The sequence below is a fragment of the Mastigoproctus giganteus genome, chromosome 3 (assembly GCF_048544385.1).
Source record: "Mastigoproctus giganteus isolate SK-2022 chromosome 3, ASM4854438v1, whole genome shotgun sequence".
NCBI lineage: Eukaryota > Metazoa > Arthropoda > Arachnida > Uropygi > Thelyphonidae > Mastigoproctus > Mastigoproctus giganteus.
In genome coordinates, this window is record NC_143577.1 from 259,508,073 (window position 1) to 259,528,826 (window position 20,754).

At 38.4% G+C, this 20,754-nt stretch overlaps 1 protein-coding gene across 1 annotated transcript in view; it reads left to right on the forward strand.

Moving 5' to 3' along the window:
* Positions 1-7,503, forward strand: part of LOC150089107 (nonsense-mediated mRNA decay factor SMG8-like) — a gene marked incomplete at its 3' end in the record, with an annotated part of 262,505 nt that extends 255,002 nt beyond the window's left edge. Inside the window, exon 16 of the mRNA XM_090370415.1 lies at positions 7,357-7,503. Coding sequence (XP_090226541.1) covers positions 7,357-7,503 — 147 coding nt within the window. The remainder of the gene's footprint in view (positions 1-7,356) is intronic.
* Positions 7,504-20,754: the final 13,251 nt, after the last annotated feature.

A 20,754-nucleotide genomic window follows, 5' to 3' on the forward strand; every position in this document is an offset into this window, starting at 1 on the left:
TTAGTTGCTAATGCTCCTAAAGCCAAACAACAACACGCATTATGCGCTTTCTGTAGCTGGAATTCTCTGATGGCTGCAGCTGCATTGTTGCTCTGATAGTACAGCATCACTAATAGCACCTTTTCCTGCAATGTTGTTGGCAATGCTGCTGTAGTGCTGGTAAACATCTACTGTATGATTTTGAAGAGACTGCTTTGCTTCTATACAGTACAGTACAGTAAAGCTGAGTAGTTGTCTGTGGCAATAACTTACGATTATGCAATTAACTTACATTATTTGCATAATCGTAACTAAGATAGTTAACGCGCCATACAGTGAAATATTTTGTAACTAATTTTTTTTTTCCTGTAAATGGCAAGCACATTCTTTACCTGTTGTCCAAATTTCTCTTCAGTACAAGCCTTAGAACTCACTCCAGAGCCCTATACATAGGGATACTTTAATTTTAACAACCCTGTATGTAATGCAGTATGTACAAACAAAGCAAATTAACTCATACCCTAACACCATAAGCAAATGCCCAAAATTCAGTCATATACAAATTATATATATGTGTATAATAAACATTTATGGCGGGGGGCCCTCATTATCTGAGGATAATTGGTTCTAGAAAATTCCACTCAAAATGAATCCAGTTAAAACTGGGACCAAATTTTCATAATGTGTATTATATACTTTTGCATAGTAAACAATTTATTGGATGAACTGAAAAATGAGACAATTGTTTTATTAGATTTTTTTTTTTTATTTTAATATGTTGAACGGTGTAAGGTTAAGTAAAGTTTATTGAAGTTGCACTATTTTTCAGTTTTACTAATACAGAATGAATCCGGAGGTGTTTGGTTTTTCTACCATATTTTTTCAGATAAAATTGTATCGTAACATTTAGTTATGTCTTTAACTTTTGCTGCATGATCATGAAGAGGGTCGTTCTCACAAAAATATTGGTGCTGGTCAGTTTTCTCAAGGGCTTCTTTAATTCTTTAGTTTCAAAATCCTCGTAACTGTGGGAGACTCGGATATCGGGGATCCCCTGTACAATAAAACTGAGACCAGATAGGCATTGCAATCCCATTTATGAGCTTTATGCGTACAAAGTCAAGTCAGCTATGTGCGTAGTTTGAAATGCCGTATTTAGGATGACCTGCCCTAGCAGCCTGTCTGCATTGCTCAGAAAACTTCATATCTGACTGCACAATTACTCCCAGGTCTTTTTCATTTTCTACCACCTTAAGCGTAGTAACACACAGTTGGTACGTTTCTCTGGGGTTACTTCTACCCATATGCAGTACTTTGTATTTGTCAAGGTTAAACTTCAGTTGCCACTTCTTAGCCCATCTGCCCAAATTATCTAGATCCTGTTGCAGTAGCACACTGCATTACTGTCATTAACAACCCTGCCAACCTTTGTATCATCTACAAACTTCGACATTAAGCCTGATATACCTTCATCAATATCATTGATAAATATACAAAACAACAGTGGACTTAACACCGAACCCTGTGGGACTCCACTAATAACATTAGTCCACAAAGAGCAGCACCCATTGATTACCACCCTCTATCTTCTCCCATTTAACCATCCTTTTATCCATTGTAGCAACTTACCCTTAATACCATTCTGCTCCAATTTGTACAATAGTCTTATATGCACAACAGTGTCAAAAGCTTTCCTGAAATCCAATTATATGATATCAAAATTATTTTTTGCATCCAGTTCGTTTGTAACCACATCATAATATCCTATCAAATTTGTCAGACAAGACTTTCCCTTAACAAACCCATGCTGTGTCTGAATTATTGCTGCATTCTTGTCTAGATGATCCTGCAATGCATCTTTAACTAGTGACTCCATTATTTTACCCAGAACAGAAGTTAAACTTACTGGTCTGTAATTACTCGTGTCACCCTTCGATCCCCCTTTATGAATTGGGGATACATTTGCACATCTCCAGTCCGTGGGAACCTCCTCTGAGTCCAAGGATGCTCTCATAATTATGGCTAAGGGTTTGCTTAGTTGCTTTGCCGCCTCCTTTAATATAACTGGATAGATCCCATCCACCCCAGGTGCTTTTCTTATGTTTAACTTCAACAATTTCTCCTCCACTTTGCTTTCAGTTATTATCCTGCTACAATTTGATAACCTTCTGCCATTTTCAAACCTTAATAATTCCTCATGTGTGAATGTAGATGCAAAATACTCATTCAGTTTGTTTGCTATCTGAGCAGGATCATCAACAGTGGAACCATCGATGTCAAGTGGACCAATCAGATTCATCCCCTTCCTTTTAGAGTTTATATAAGTGAAGAAATCCTTGCTGTTTTTCTTAGCATCTTTTGCCAAGGATTTCTCGTAATCTGCCTTTGCCTCCCTAACCTCCTTTGTGACCTGATTACAGACTAGCTTATATCTGCCATAGGCTTCAGAGTCGCTTGATAATTTATATGCATCCCATGCATTTTTCTTCTCTGTTACGAGTATCATTAGTTCATTAGATAACCATTTAGGCCTAAACCTTGAACAATATTTCTTAATAGGTATGAAACTTTTAGTAGCATCCACGATTAATTCCTTGAATGCTTCCCACTTAGAATTTACTGTTGGTAACATCGTCAGTTGATCCCACTGTACAGAATTTAAAAACTGTCGGAGACCACTGTACTCACCTTTACGGAAGCAAAAACCCTTTCCTTTACCCCTGATGGTAATTAAATCTTTAAATAAATCCCACATCAGTACACTGTGATCACTGCCAGCTAGTGGTTCCTTTATCTGCAAATTCTTAATACACGAATGATCACTGCTGAAAGAGTATTACTTTCTCTGGTTGCCTCTCGAACATGCTGCTGCAGAAAACAATCATCCAATAAATCCACAAAAGTCTGACTAGTGTGTGAGTGACCAACCCACAAGTTCCAGTCAACATCTGGGAAGTTAAAATCCCCCATTATAAGACATTCTGATTTACTAGCCCACTCTATTTCTCTGTACAATTGTTCATTGTACTCATTCGAGTCATTAGGCCTATAACACACTCCTACCCTCATTTCTGCTTTCGCAGTGCACACCAAACTGACTCAACAGTGCACTGTTCATCTGTATCAACTGGATGCACTTCTTTTCATTTTATGTTTTTCTTAATTAACAGCATAACACCTCCTCCCTTTCTATCCTGTCTATCCTTTCTGTACACACTGTACTCCCCAAATTCCAGTTCTACATTCGTTATATCTGTATGGCACCACGTCTCTGCTATCCCAATAATATCCGCCTTTGATGTCTCGACGAAGACTTCAAATTCATCAAATTTATTTACTATACTTCTAGCATTGATATACATGCAAGCATACATATTCCTATTCCTAGTTACCCCTAACACATCCCATATACCCACCTATTTCACGATGACTGCCATCCGTCCCCGAAACTCCCAACACCCCTCGCTCCAGTTCGCTACTTATTCTAATAGAAGTTGTGCAAGAATCACCTTCACCTCTGCCAGTGGCTACTGTTAATCTATTAGTCCTTGTATCCCCCCAATCTAGCAGTTTTCCGACCCACCTAACACTGCCTCGATAGCATCAGCAAATATTCTTGCACCCTTTCTATTTAAGTGTATCCCACCCCTGTAGAAGCAGTCTCTCCTGTTAACAAGTACAGTCCAGGCTGAAAAAATTTCTACCCCTTGAGCCTTGCACATTCTTTCCAGGGCCGAATTGATCGACAAGACTCTCATCATATACTCCCTTCTATCATGTCTGGGCAGAATTGCAGACACTTTCAAATTCAACCCTAATTCTCGGCTTTTGTTCAACAGTGACCTGTACTTGTTAAATAATTCTGCCGGTCTCCTACTCCTAATATCATTAGTGCCAACATGTAAAACTATATCACCTTTTGTGCCCTTAAAAGATGATATCTGCTCTACAACGTCATCAACCTTTGCCCCTGGCAGACCTACCCTGGTCCTGTTCCACCTATCCTTTTTACAAAGCATGTATCCTGTTTCCCTGACAATAGAGTCACCAACAACTACTAATTCCTGTGGGACCAGCGCATTCTGCTTTGGGGGTTGCCGCTGTGTTGCGTGATGACCAAGTGCAAGCTCTGGCGTTGATGTGGGCAGCTGAGAGCTTGATGGGCCCCTCAATTTAGATCTTTCGAGGGCATCCACCCTGTCCTTCAAACTCTCATATAGGCCCATAACAACGCTGAGTTGTCGCCTGATTTCCTTATACTCCTTACATCGCGCGTACACACAAAGATATCCCCCATGGCACTATCATGTTCCGTTCCAGAGAGTTCGGCAAACATTTCACAAGTCACACATTTTTTTAGGCTCTGATGCGTTGGAGAATCGCCCCCCTCAGTTCTCCCCCGAGTCACAGCACTCCTGCCACTCTGTGCCCGTTGCATTGCTGCTCTAGTTTGGGGCATGATACTTTAAATTAATAAAATCAATAAATTAAATTTATTAAATGTCAATACTATGCTATCTAATAGAAACAGTGAAACGTATTACTCTATAAATTATACGTTAAAGCTACCTAACTACCTCAATTAAAAATTTGAATTCCCTACCACTATATACAAAAACAATGGCTGCAAGATTCGAACGAAAAAAAGGTTTTATGTGTATTAAGTATTATGTATATCTACAAAAACTGTTTATCTAAATTAAAATAAATATAACCAGCGTAACTATAACTATAAGACTACGTATTAAGTACAATATAAAATAACAATTATGTAAATAAAAAGGCAAACACTTATCGTTTTTTCGGAGCCTGCAACTCACAGCTGTAATCTTCAAAGAGAGTCAGCACCCTCCTTCATTGGGGTCACATTTGCACATGTCCATTCCATGGGTACCTCCCCTGAGTCCAAGGAAGCTCTCATAATTATGGCTAAGGGTTTGCTTACTTCCTATGCTGTCTCCTTTAATATAACTGGATAGATCCCATCTGCCCCCGGGTGCCTTTTTTATGTTTATCTTCAACAATTCATCCACTTTCCTCTCAGTTATTACAAAATCATCTAGCTCATTGCCAAAGTTTAATTCACCTCTGGCATTCCCCCTCCCTGAATAACTTCTCATGTGTGAATGTAGATGCAAAATACTCATTTAGTTTGTTAGCCATCAACAGTTGATCCATCAGTATCCAGTGGACCAATCTGATTCATCCCTTTCCTTCTAGAGTTTACATATAGTTATAGTTACGCTGGTTATATTTATTTTAATTTAGATAAACAGTTTTTGTAGATATACATAATACTTAATACACATAAAACCTTTTTTTCGTTCGAATCTTGCAGCGTAACTATAACTATAAGACTACGTATTAAGTACAATATAAAATAACAATTATGTAAATAAAAAGGCAAACACTTATCGTTTTTTCGGAGCCTGCAACTCACAGCTGTAATCTTCAAAGAGAGTCAGCACCCTCCTTCATTGGGGTCACATTTGCACATGTCCATTCCATGGGTACCTCCCCTGAGTCCAAGGAAGCTCTCATAATTATGGCTAAGGGTTTGCTTACTTCCTATGCTGTCTCCTTTAATATAACTGGATAGATCCCATCTGCCCCCGGGTGCCTTTTTTATGTTTATCTTCAACAATTCATCCACTTTCCTCTCAGTTATTACAAAATCATCTAGCTCATTGCCAAAGTTTAATTCACCTCTGGCATTCCCCCTCCCTGAATAACTTCTCATGTGTGAATGTAGATGCAAAATACTCATTTAGTTTGTTAGCCATCAACAGTTGATCCATCAGTATCCAGTGGACCAATCTGATTCATCCCTTTCCTTCTAGAGTTTACATAGGTAAAGAACTCTTTGCTGTTTTTCTTTGCATCCTTTGCCAAAGATTCTCATAATCTGCCTTTGCCTGCCTAATCCTTTTTGTGACTTGGTTACAGACCAGCTTATATCTATCATAGGCTTCCATGTCACCTGTTAATTTATATGTATTCCATGCATTTTTCTTCCCTGCCACATGTCTCATTAGTTCATCTGACATCCATTTTGGCCTAAACCTTGAACAATATTTCTTAGTTCTTAGTTGGTATGTAAAGCCTAGTAGCTTACAAGATTAATTCTTTGAATACTTCCCATTTTGAATTTGCTGTTGGTATCATCATCAGTTGGTCCCACCGTATAGAATTTAAATACTGTCTCAGACCTCCATCGTCACATTTACGAATGTAAAAACCATTCCCTTTACCCGTGATGGTAGTTACCTCTTTGAGTAAATCCCACTTCAGCACACTGTAATCACTGCCACCTAGCGATTCCTTTATCTGCAGTTTCTTAATGCATGAAGAATCACTACTGATAATCAGATCAAGAGTATTACTCCCCCTATCCTTTGTAAAACCCCTTCTTCCAAACCCCTTCTTCCAAGTCCTTCATGCTTTCGCATGAAGGACTTGGAAGAAGGGGTTTGTCTTTCTTTGGAAGCAGGGGTTTGTCCTGCTCTTGATGATGTTGAGCTAGCATGTTCATTGCCGACCTCTTCTCTTTGTTCCACTGATCTTTCCTAGCATTATCGATTTATTCTTGAGCTCATTCATAAACCTCCAGTATTTTTCTGGTAAAAAATACTGGAGTAGGCCACCAAGTCTTTCTCCATGCAGGAGAAAGCCATATAACAATTAAAACCCTGTCTTTAAAATTGTATATCTTTTCTGATTAGGTGATATTATGTCCCAAAGTTAGATACAATTAATCAGTGTGACAAACCCCTCCACCTAATTTAAGTCCCATGCATTTGTTGTTTTAGCCTGTATTAAATTTATAAATGTTAAATTATTTTAATTTTGTTATTATTTCAACCACTTTACCTGAATTCCTTTGAGTCTAAAAAATACCGGGTGGTACCAGGTATGGATCAGTAGGAGAGAGAGTGGGGAACTGGTTGATTTATTTTAAGAACCTGAACTTAAAAGTTGCTGTATGAGAATTTTTAGCTTTTATAAAAAAGTAGCAGCCAAATTCTTGATTGCAGGAAAGGTTTGCTACCACTGGCATAATCCCTTTACTACAATAAAATTCTTCTAGTCTTCAGTAAAATTAAATGAACTGTATTTGTTCAAATTTTAGTGTTAACTGCTAAGGGGGAAAAAAAAAAAAAAATGAAGACTATAGAAAATTTTACATTAACCACAGTCATTGGACATATGAAAACATAAATACTGAACAATAAGAACCTTTTCCATTTTATAATTTTGAAGCTGCTTTTTTTTTTTTTTTTTGTGTATAAAAAAATGCTTATAACATGTACCTGAATATTTTTGATGACAAAGTAATTTGTTTCTTTATTCTTATGAAAATTTATTTAAATTAAATAGGCCTTCAAGATCAACCTGGTTTCATTCCTGGCACCAACTTCTTATTACCATGGGACGTAACTGTGAAACTTGAACAGAAGGAGAGATGGCCAACATTGTGGGAGGGAAAGAGACAACAAGGACTTAAGAGCAAAAAAGGAGGGAAAGGTGAATATTTTGGTATTAACATTTTCCTGTTTTACCTTGGCTCTCCGGTATTTAAATTTGAAATATGAAACTTTTATTTAAGTAATGACATTGATTTAGACAAAATTTAGAATGGTTCATCAGAAAAAAAAAAAATGATCTTAGAAATATTAGAAATTTTTCCTTTAAAAGTGCAACAAAAATCTGCACTCTTGTATAATGTGCAATGATTTAGCATTAGTAGAGGCATTTGATGCAAGAAAGCAAGCTTATGCAGCATCAGCCTTATGCAGCAAAAAAAAAAAAAAAAAAAAAAACACTTCCACTTCACCCCCCTGTTCATTCGAAATACCTGTCCAGCTGAGCCTTAAACTTATTTAGGCTATCAACCTACACCACAAGGAATGAAAGTCTGTTCCACCAACCAACCACCCGCTGGCTAAAGGCAAATTTCCACACGTCTATCCTACATCTGTCTTTCCTCAATTTGAATATATGCCCTCTCAGGTGATTATTTTGAGCAAGAGGAAGAATCCCATCAGCACTGAGCATGCTCAAACCAAGCAAGGCGTTATACACCTCTATCAGATCACCTCGCTGGTGCCTAGTCTCCAGACACTGTAATTTGCAAAACTTAAGCCTTTCTTCGTAAGAGCACCCCTTTGTTCCATTCACTAATCTTGTTGCCCTTCTCTGTACTCGTTCCAGCAGCTCTACATCCTTCTTGAAATGAGGTCTCCAGACCTGTATACAGTACTCTAGGTGTGGCTTGACCATTGCCTTATACAAGGGAATAATCACCTCCTTATCCCTGCTAGAAAATTTCCTATATATCATTGACAATTCACCATGAGCTACTCTTGCAGCCCGTCTGCACTGCTCAGAGAACTTCATATCTGCCTGCACAACCACCCCCAGGTCCCTTTCATTCTCTACCACTGTCAGTGTAGTACCACAGAGTTGATACGTTGCTCTGAGGTTGCTGTTTCCCACATGTAGTACTTTACATTTGTCAATGTTAAACTTCATTTGCCACCACTCAGCCCATCTGCTCAACCTTTCCAGATCCTGTTGCAGCAGCATAGTGTCAGTAGTGTCCTTGACAACCCTGCCAACCTTTGTATCAGCTGCAAACTTGGACATTAAGCTTGATATACATCACCAATATCATTTATAAATACAGAAAACAGTAATGGACCCAACGCTGAACCCTGAGGGACTCCATTGATAACATTAGTCCATGATGAGCAGTGTCCATTGAATACCACTCTGTCTTCTCCCTCTCAACCACCCCTTTATCCATAGCAGCAATTTGCCTCCATTGAAACATTTAAAATTTTAAATTTTAACATTTAAAATCTTCATACAAATTTATAAGCTAACATTGAAGGAAAGCATGGCTGAAAATTTACAAACCTTTGTTACTCCAGTCATTTGAAATCAAATGGCTGTTGAACTCTTTGGAGATTTTTTCCTAATCTTGCAGTACACTTAATACATGTGATACACCAAAGTGCTAGGATACACAGGTTAGGAACCGCTGCTTTATATAGTATGTCCACACCACCACTTTGCTTATTGGAGGCTTGAAGTGGTGAAACCCATGTTTAGTCTCTAGAGCAAAGTTTCAGGCATCCCCCCTCCCCCCCATACTTCTCCTTCAACCCATGCATGGTACTAAGTACTATAGGTTTTGATACCTTTCGTGTTTGGTGTTTACATAAAAAAAAAAAAAAAAACTTAATGTTGGGCTGGTGCATTTCTCACAAGTACCAAATAAAATTAAAATACATTAAGTAAACATCTCTGCCATAAGAAATAAGGGGAAAGGGGTTTGTCCTGTGCTTGAAATTAATATATGCTGTACTACAGCAAACTACATTCAGTTAAGTAATAGTACAAAAATGCAATACCATTATTATGTTGTTTTTTTTTTTTTTTTTCATAATTAATGTTGTAGTCATTATTCTTCTTCAATAAACCCAGGCAAGCTTGAGGAATGCTTTAGGGGAAGAGTATATTTCGTATTATAAAAAAGTTGAATACTGGTGATAGTTTGTTGCTTGATGTTTATTTTGTCTTTAAAGTTTAATGATTAACTGTTTATTTCCTTTTGAATTTTTTAATATTCTTCAATACAAGAATGCTTGTGATCCAACTCAGTTGTTATCTTGTGGTCTTACTTATAAAGTAACATTGCTAAACTTTGAGATTACTTGAACTGCTTCTCATTGTAAACATTACACTGTGTAATAATTTTTTTTTACATAATGGTTTCTTTTTCTCCATCTGCATTACAATCGAAACCTGCACTTTAAAAACTTAAACTGTTAACACTTATTTGAGAGGTACTTGGTATGTGAAACTTTGTAAGTCTTTACACACCGTTTCATTCTTGATTAATCATATTCAGCAGTAATATGATTCATATTGTTCTTTATGATCTTCATTAAGGATTGTGACTTCTTCTGACTGACTTTCAGAAGGCTTTTAGCCTTCTCATTATTTAGAGTATTTTTTTCAGGTCTGGAGGCCACATCTAAAGAAAGACGTAGGGTTTCTTTATAGAATCAAAAGACAAGCAACTTTCCTGAATGGTAAAATATGGGCCTTTGAAAGCTTTTGATAACTAGGAAATTTGTGGGGGGGGGGAGGTTCTTATTGTGATATATAAAATACTGAGTGGTGTGCAGGGAACAAAATTCTTTTTCTTTTTTTTTTTTTTTTTTTTTTTTTTTTTTTTTATGAGAACCCCAAACACGAGAGGTATTAGAACCTATAGTACTTAGTACCGTGCTTGGGTTGGAGGTTGAGAAGACGAAAGAAGATGTTTGTTGATATTGGACTTGAACTTCTGTAGATTGTAATTTTCAGGAAATGCGTATGAAGGAAGGTTGTTCCAGAAAACAGCAGTTGAATGAATAAATGAGGAAGATGAAAAGTTGGTTCTGTGGGTTTGAAGTTGGACAGTAAATGGATGTTGGCTGGTGGCGGCACGTGTTCGGACTGTTTTGAAAGAGAGAGCGGGAATTATAGAAGCCAATTCAGAAGAACAGTGCCCATGGAAGTATCTGTAGAAGAGGCATGCAGCAGAAACAGTGCGTCTATGAGAAAGCGAGTGGAGAGACTCTGTTAGAGATGAATCATTAATTAACCTAACTGCCCTCTTCTGAATGGAATCAAGAAGCCTGAGAGAGGTTTTGGGGGCACTACCCCAGATGTGGGAACAATATTCCATGGCAGGGCGGATTTGCGATTTATTCAGAGTGAGCAGCTCTTTGGGAGAAAAGTAACGCCGAGAGCGAAAGAGAAAACCAAGTTTTTTAGATGCAGAGGAAGCAATATTTGTAATGTGCTTGTGCCAAGAGAGATTAGAAGTCAGGGTAATCCCCAAAAGAGATATATCATTTTGCCTAGAAATCGGAGTGTCATTAAAGATAACCATAGGAGCAGAAGAATCCTTTTTGCGAGATATAAGACAAGATTGAGTTTTAGAAGGGTTGAAATCAACTAAGTTGTCTTTGCCCCACTGGAGAATTACCTGAAGATCGGCATTTAAGGAATTGGCAGCAGATTTTCGAGAACTTGAAGCTGATTGAGCTGGACAAGGTTTCTCAAAATGGAAAGTTGAATGCAATGTGCTATCATCGGCAAAACTATGGATAGGATTTCCAGTCAATGGAAGAAGGTCATTGATATACAAGAGGAGAAGAGTGGGGGAAAGAACTGAACCTTGGGGGACACCGGCATTAGTGGAGAAGTTAGAAGACAGAGAGCCATCTACCATCACCCTCAGTGAGCGATCAGAGAGAAAACTGGATAACCAATTACTAAAAACAGTTGGCAAACCATAAGATGGAAGCTTGTTTAGAAGACCTTTATGCCAAACACGATCAAAAGCCTTTGAGATGTCAAGAGCAACTACTTGTGTTTCACCGAACCTTTCCATTGAATTAGTCCATAAATGGGTAACATAAGCCAGAATATCACCAGTGGATCGACACTGACAGAATCCATACTGGCGATCGTTGATCAGACGGAAGGTTTCTAGGTAGTTTAAGAGTTGGCGGTTAATTGATTTCTCCATTACTTTAGAAAGAGTAGAAGTAATTGCAATGGGACGATAATTGGATGGGAGGGATTTGTCACCCTTTTTAGGAACTGGCTGGATATGAGCAAATTTCCAAGCAGAAGGAAAAACACCTTTGGAATAAGAAAGTGAAAAAAGGTGGCAAAGAATAGGAGTAAGTTCAGGAGCACAGGTTTTGAGAACAAGTGGAGAAATACCATCAGGACCTGGAGCTTTCTTAGCATCAAGATTCATCAAAATCCTTCTGATATCTTTTTGACGGAAGACCACAGGAGGCATTGAATGGAGCATGTTAGGAATGGTGGGAGGTGTTTTACCAAGATCATTAATACATGAGCTCGAAGAAAAATGGGATGCTAGCAGGTCAGCTTTATCCTTGGCTGAAGTGACAACAGAACCATCTGGTTTGGACAGAGGTGGGAGCAGAGATGGGCAAAAGTTGCGGCCAATAGCTTTGGCAAGAGACCAGAATGCTCGGCTACCATCAGGGCAAGAAGCAAGTTTTCTACTCTTAGCCTGTTCAAACTCTAGTTTGGACTGATTAATAACTGCTTTACAATTGTTGCGAGCTTTGGTGTAGGCAGAAAATGAAACTGAAGAATTAGAAACAAGCCAATTACGATATGCAACGTTCTTCTCTTGGACAGCCTTAGCACATTTATTGGAAAACCAAGGTTTAGATAAAGGACGAGATTTTAAAGTGGAGTGTGGGATAAAGGATTCCATTCCTGCAAGAATAATTTCACTGACACGATCTGAGCAAACGTTGACATCAGAAGTTTTGAAACAGTAATCAGACCAAGGAAAAGAAGAAAAGAAGTCTCGCAGGTCATCCCATTTTGCATTCTTGTAATGCCAAACAATACGAGGTTGGGAATAGGCATGAGATAAAGGTTCCATTGGAGAAGAGACAATCACCAAGTTGTGATCTGAAGTGCCTAAAGGACCTCTCACTTCAACCTTGTACTTAGAAGGGTTGTTTGTGAGAAAAAGATCAAGCGTATTGGCTGTATGATTAGGATTGTCCGGTATTCTTGTAGGTAAATGAACAATCTGTGCTAGGTCATTAGTAATTGCAAAAAGCCTCAGCATCTCGACCTGCTAGGTCGGTGTGACCAGAAAATGGAAGCCAGCTGGAGTTGTGAACGTTAAAATCACCAAGGAAAATTACCTCACTGTTAGGAAAGTTGGACTGGAGAAAGTCAAGTTGCAAAGAGAGGAAGTCAAAGAGCTCCAAGTGATTAGTGGAGTTGGGAGAACGGTAGAGACAACAGATGAATTTTACACAATGAGGTAGAGAGATTTTAAGCCAGAGAAGATCAAAGAGAGGAGATTCCAAATTGCCAAGTCCCTGACAGGGAATATCAGAATGGACATATGCACAAGTACCACCTTTGAGGCGAAAGGAATCATACAGCAAATAATTTGGACATCTGAGATGAGCAGTAGTTGAATCAACTGATAACTGAGATTCAGTCAGAAAAAGTACATGGGGTTTGGAAGACTGCAAGTGGAAATGGACATCGTTAAGATTAGAATTGAGACCACGTATATTTGTGAAATGAATTAGGAAGTCCTTGGGAGGTTTAGATCTTTTTGCAGATAAGCTTGCTCTATTATTTTGACAATTCATGGTGTATTCAATAGTAAGAAAAAGTGGGTGGGACATGCTGTATGAAGTAATGAAATTTTTGGATATGGCGTAATGTGGTAAGAATATACCCAGATCCTTGACATAACGTGGCCTCGACAATGCTCCCCGCATACACACTACTCGGACTCCCTCCAGTCACTATCTGGCAGAGTAGAGGTAGCAAGATTATACACTAGCTGATCCGGAAGCTTCCTAGAGAGTTACCAATAGGTTCAGTCTGGTGTACTAACTAGCGGCCGGCCTGCGAACACCGTTTTAGAGCTGTACCCTCGAAATGTAAGGAATATTGGATCTCGCCACGACATTCATCATAACCTCAAAAATCATCAATCATACTGCATGATGGAAGAGATAGGGAAGGGTTGGCCGGAACTTAGCTCTAGAGACTAAACATGGGTTCCACCACTTCAAGCCTCCAATAAGCAAAGTGGTGGTATTTCCCCGGTAGAAGAGAGTCATCTACCACCTAGTACTGCTTGGTAACATAGAGGGGCGGCGTTCCTTCATGTGGTGTGGGCACCACACCTCGACCCCTGCTTACGTTGGTTCACACCTGGGTGGTCACCCACCATGTACTTGTGCATGAAGATTATACCCAGGATTACTAACAGTCCCACCATCGTGAAGGTGCAAGCAGAGGATTTGGTTGTCATAGACCGTCCGGACTTCGCTGAAATTGGGTCCACTTTGACTTGAGTGTCACCCGAATATCAGTTCCATCAGCGTTTTAGACTCCCAGGTAGCAAGAACAGCTTGTCTGGCATATCTGAGAGAATGTCTGTGACAACCTCAAGGACCTAATGAGGTCCTTGAGGTTATTCCATCCAAAATTGAGGGAATTTTGGATGGAATAGTAGAATTTTAACGTTGAAGTGAAGCACAAACCCAGGGGATAAAATAAATTATATAAAATATATATACAAAATATTTTCTATATTTTTCCAAAATATACAAAATATTTTGGAAAACTAATAGACTGGATTTCTGTTAAGTTCACGATATTTCAGCATGTCCACAACCAATGGAATAAATTCTCTGCATGGGCAAGATTACAATCTGGCAAAATTTAGGGGCAGCTGGATTGGTACTTTCTAGACAGTTGCATACACAAGATTTTTTTTTTTTTTTTTTTGTGGCTAATGTAGCAAATGCCTGGCTTTCTTACATTTTTTTTTATTTTTTTACCCTTACTAACATAATGCATTCACAGAAGAAAGAAGGAAAAAGCTGTTTCAAAAGCTTCCATTTTTCAGTAAATACATTATATGATTGTACTATCAGTAATATCTAATGTATTAATAATAGACTACTTTAAATAAGGGATATTTTTCTTGTATATAATTGCAAATAAAATATAGGATATTGATGTAAATCATTGAAATTTGGTTTAAAAGTACATTGTTATGATTCAGTGCACTGCACTTGATCTTATAGGGGACAGCATGATGAAAGAGATAAAATGAGTATAATATTAGTATTAATAGTGGCAGATGATACTGGGATGCAAGCTTCCCAGGGGTTTTGCATTGGCTGGTGGATAATGGCCTTGGGGAACAAGGCCATTATCTACATCGAGATTTGGGTTCATTCTCCAGAGCCAACAACTGATTGAGTTTCAGAAATTATTTGTAATATAATCATATTCATAATCATATATTCATAACCCTATTATATTTTTCACATCATTTACAATATATTCGACATTATTATACTGTACTTGTTAATGTTCAGTTTGCCTGGTTGAGATTAGGCTATTAAGATTCCGATCCTTTTCAAATTTGTAGAGGTTGCTGTCAATTGCTTGGACTGTGGAATGCATCTGCCTGGGTGAAAACAATCACAAAGGGCTAATCTGTTTGGATAGGCTATAACTGAGGGAGCCGGCCTCAGTCAGGGTTGAGGGATTCTCCAGCCACACTGTTCCCAGATGTCCCTTTCCGAGATTATTCCTGAATTCATTTTGGCAGTTAGGATGAGGCATCTTTCCATAACAAGGTTTGACAGTCAAGCAAAGTTTAGTGAGGTCACCATCGCAGTTATTCTTTGCTGAGGTGGACAACGTTTATGCATAATCCAACAAAGGAACCGGTATTCGGTGGGTACACACACTTGATCTTGGTGGGAGCTGCAGACACCCAAATTTCTGAGGCATATAACACGACAGAGTATATGTATAAGTGTATACGTATCAACGAGTCACATCCAGATCCCTAACGTGGAAGAGTTGTTGTTTGATGGTCCAATGCATTTGGCAGATTTTCGTTATGAGCTTGTAAATGTGGGGGTTGAAGCTTAGTTTATAATCGAAGATAGCTCCCAAGTCCATAACCATCTTGACCACTGGAAATGGAATACTGTGTACAGAAGCTTGGACTTCAGTGGGTTGGCACTTGAGAGAAAAGATAATTTGTGCCAATTTGGCAGCATCTAGTTACTGAAGAGTCCAAATTGATAGAGATATTATCCTAAGTGCTATAACATTTTTATTGATGTTTGAGATATATCTTGTTGCAGCAGCATGCCTTTATTACCGGCATTAACTACCATGCATTTGTATCATCTGCAAACTTAGACATTAACCCTGATATACCATCAATATCATTATTAAATACAGAAAGCAACAATGGATGTAGCACTGACAAAGTATTCTCCACTCAACTATCCCTTTATCCATAGCAGTAACTTTCCCTTAATGCTATACTGCTCCAGATTGTATAGCAGATGTTTATGTGCAACAGTATCTACCATCTTTATTGAGCTGTCAGCAAGAAAACTGGATAACCAAATACAAAAAAAACATCGGCAAACAGTTTTTTGTAATTGGCTGGATATGAGCAAATTTCCAAGCAGAAGGAAAAACACCTTTGGAATAAGAAAGTGGAAAAGGGCGGCAAAGAACAGGAGTAAGTTCAGGAGCACAGGTTTTGAAAACAAGTGGAGAAATACCATCAGGACCTGGAGCTTTCTTAGCATCAAGATTCGTCAAAATCCTTCTAACATCCTTTTGACGGAAGACCACTGGAGGCAATGAATGGACTATGTTGGGAATGATGGGAGGTGTTTACCAAGATCATTAATACATGAGTTAGAAGCAAAACCGGATGCTAGCAGATCAGTTTTATCCTTAACTCAAGTGACAATAGAACCATCTGTTTTTGACAGAGGTGGGAGCAGAAATGAGTAAAAGCTGTGGCCAATTTCTTTGGCAAGAGCCCAGAATGCTCGGCTACCATTAGGGCATGAAGCAAGATTTTTACTCTTAGCCTGTTCAAAATCTAGTTTGGACTGATTAATAACTGCTTTATAATTGTTGTGAGCATTGATGTAGGCAGAAAATTATGAAGAATAAGAAACAAGCCAATAATGATATGCAACATTCTTCTCTTGAACAGCCTTAGCACATTTATTAGGAAACCAAGGTTTAGATAAAGGGCGAGATTTTAAGGTGGAGTGTGGAATAAAGGATTCCATTCCTACTAGATTAATTTCACTGACACGATCTCAGCAAATGTTGACGTGAGAAGTTTTCAAACAGTAATCCAACTAAGAACTGGTCAATGTTGAAAAAAAGCCGTGATTTAGGGTTGAATTTGAAAGTATCTGCAATTCTGCTCAGACACGAAAGGAGGGAGTATATGATGAGAGCCTTGTTGATCAATTCGGCCCTGGAAAGATTGCGCAAGGCTCAAGGGGTAGAATTTTTTTTCAGCCTTGTCTGTACTTGTTAACAGGACAGACTGCTTCTACAGAGATGGGATACACTTAAATGGAAAGGGTGCAAGAATATTTGCTGATGCTATTGAGGCAGTATTAGGTGGGTTGGAAAACTGCTAGCTTTGGGGGGATACAAGGACTAATACATTAACAGTAACCACTGGCAGAGGTGAAAGTGAATCTTGCACTGCTGCTTCTATTGGAATGATCAGCAGCCTGGAAAACAAGATGCAGGTTATTTCAGAGACTGTTGGGAGTCATTGCGGTACAAGTAAACACAAGGGTTGTGTTAGGGTAGCTAAGAATATGAACAGGTGTGTATACTTCCGTATACACCAATGCTACGAGTTTGATAAATAAATTTGATGAATTTGAGGTATAAGGAATGATATACACAGATATAAGGAATGCAGAACTGGAATTTGGGGAGTATAGCGTGTACAGGAGGATACACAGGATAGAAAGGAAGGAGGGGTTATGCTATTAGTTAAGAAACACATAAAATCCAAGCAAGTGAAGCCAGTCGACATTGCTGGACAGTGCAGTGTAGAGTCATTTTGGTGTGACATAAGCATTGGAAGATCAAAATTGAGAGTAGGAGTGTGTTATAGGCCTAATGACTCTGGTGAGTATAATAAGAAACTGTACAAGGATATTGAGTGGGCCAGTAAATCAGAGAATCTTATAATGGATTTTAATTTCCCAGACTGGAATTTGTGGATTGTTCACTCACATTGGATGAAAACAATCATCCAATAAATCCACAAAAGCAAGGCTTTTGTGGATTTATTGGATGATTGTTTTCTATATCAGCATGCTTGGGAGGCAACTAGAGGGAGCAGTACTCTTGATATGATTATCAATAGTGATTCTTCATGCATTAAAAATCTGCAGATAAAGGAACCACTAGGTGGCAGTGATCACAGTGTGCTGAAGTGGGATTTACTCAAAGAGGTAACTACCATCAGGGGTAAAGGGAAGAGTTTTTGCTTTCGTAAAGGCGACTACGGTGGTCTGAGACAGTATTTAAATTCTATACGGTGGGACCAACTGATGATTTTACCAACAGCAAATTCAAAATGTGAAGCATTCAAAGAATTTATCTTTGAAGCTACTAGGCTTTACATACCAACTAAGAAATATTGTTCAAGGTTTACGCCTAAATGGATTTCAGATGAACTAATGAGACATATGGCAGAAAAAGTGCATGGGATACATATAAATTAATGGGTGACATGGAAGCCTATTATAGATAGAAGCTGGTCTGTAACCAAGTCACAAAGGAGATTAGGCAGGCAAAGGCAGATAATGATGATTTTGTAGTAATTGAAAGGAAAGTGGAGGAGAAATTGTTGAAGATAAACATAAAAAAGGCACCAGGGGTGGATGTGATCTACCCAGTTATGTTAAAGGAGGGAGCAAAGGAAGTAAACAAACCCTTAGCCATAATTATGAGCACTTCTTTGGACTCAGGGGAGGTACCATGGACTGGAGATGTACAAATGTGACAATAATTCACAAAGGAGGATCAAAGGGCAACACATGTAATTATAGACCTGTTAGTTTAACTTCTGTTTCAGGAAAATTAATGGAGGCACTGGTTAAAGAAGCACTCCAGGATCATCTAGACAAGACTTCAGTTATAGCTTGGACACACCATGATTTTGATAAGGGGAAGTCTTTTTTGACCAATTTGATTAGATACTATGATGTGGTCACAAAGGAATGGGATGCAGGGAATAACTTTGATATCATATATTTGGATCTTAGAAAGGCTTTTGATACTGTTGCACATGGATAGGGTAACCATACATCTGGGTTTCCGAGTACGTCCTCTTTTTTTAAGGTGTCCTCGGATGTCCTCACGGGTTTTTAAAATTTGTCCTCCTTTGTCCTAGGTTTTCTATTTACAACTCGAGATTTACATTCACCTTAAATTTTTACACCCTCTGTATTCATTTAAGCATCACTTATAAGATTGTGAGTGATACCCAAAGAAATTATGGTACTACTTTTCTGTTATATCCACCGTGACTGCTGCGCTATCGTCGGGTTTTCATTAAATATCACAGACCACACGTACTGTCATACCTACATCAATGGAGAGCATTATAACTTATGCGGCTGCCAATAGATAGCGCAGAAGTTACCGTGGCTATAACAGAAAAGTGCCACAGTACGCACTATCACAGCAAAAACATCGATAATATCAAAGTATCATTTTATGTTTTTGTCCCTTGCAAGTAGTTGCTACTGTTTTTCAAAAGAAAGCAATGTATGGTATGCCGTATTGCTGCAAAAACATGGGAAAATGGAAGTGCATAGTAACTAATGAAATGCTTCAAGAACATCCTTCATTCAAGAAAGATAAAACTAAACACGATGTAATCTGTATCATTTGCAATAGTGGGTAAAGATTTAGTACTCGGTGCACCCTTCAAAATGGCGGCGAGGAGAAGAGGGGGGAAAGAAGTGATTGACGGATTGTGACTCCGCACACTCACTGCGTTCCCGCTATTCTCCTCGGCAAACGGTACTAGGTGACACGCGGGTGGCACAGCAACAAATACGGCGGCTGAAAACAGGATAAATCCAATAATTTCAAAAGTTCAAGTTACAAAAATACGGTTTTCGTGGATCACAAAATATCACGTGACATTTGAATAAGTCGGATACAACCGAAAAGAAAAAAAAAAGGGGGGGAAAGGTAATTTTCGCGAAAGAAAAGGAACGGCAAATGAACAATTATTAAAAATAAAACAAACAAAAATGCACGTTTTTCTAAGCTATATTTTACAAGCATTAACAATGAGATTCGCTGAAAAGGAAAAAAAAATAAAATAAAACAGTAATTTTAATGGGGGGATTATTATTTTTAGGGCAATTATTTTTAGCGCAAATAGGGGGATCATTTTTTTTTTTTTTCCCCAGACCCCCGTTTCTGTGGGGGCTTCTGCCCCCACACCCCCGATATACGTATTATTCAGCCTTTTCCAACACCAAACAACTTTTCTTTTCTTTTTTTTGTTTGTTTAAAAAAAATTCGCACCACATGCAACCCTTAATTCTTTTCGCCCGTACATTACTAGACGGGAATCCCAATCCCCTGCCTTTCTGCCCGGACATGAAAAAAAAACAAGTAATTAGTATTATTTGTAACAAAAATTAACACCACGTGTAACACTGAAAATTGCTGATGCCCGTCAACAGAAATGCTAAAAGCAAAAAATTAATCACAAGCAATCTAATAATCACTGATCTAAAATCTAAAAAAAAAAATTAACACCACGTGCAACACTGAAAAAAAAATTAACACCATGGGCAACACTGAAAATTGCTGATGCCCAACAGAAATGCTAAAACGACAGAAAACCATTCACCTCATCAATTGAATTATATTTTCAAAACAACCCAACATTTTGGAACTAATATTTCGCAGGGGGAAAAAAAAAAAAAAAAAAAAAAATCACCCAATACAACAGACACCTGTCTCAACCATGGGAAACCAAAGAGTAAGTCACCAACAATCGAATACGCAAATAGAGGGTTTTTTTTTTTTTTTTTGGGGGGGCTCTGCCCCCCAGACCCCCCGTTTCTGTGTATTATTTACTGAATAATACGATATACGCTATTATTCAGCCTTTCCCAAAACCAAACAACTTTCTTTTTTTGCTTTATAATTACGCATCGATAAAATCAGATAATATGCTAATCAAGTATTAACACCACGTGACATTTCTAACAGCGAAATTCATAACACGGGTGACACGCACGGCGTGGCACGCGTGCCTGATGTTTCCATGTGCTCAGGAGA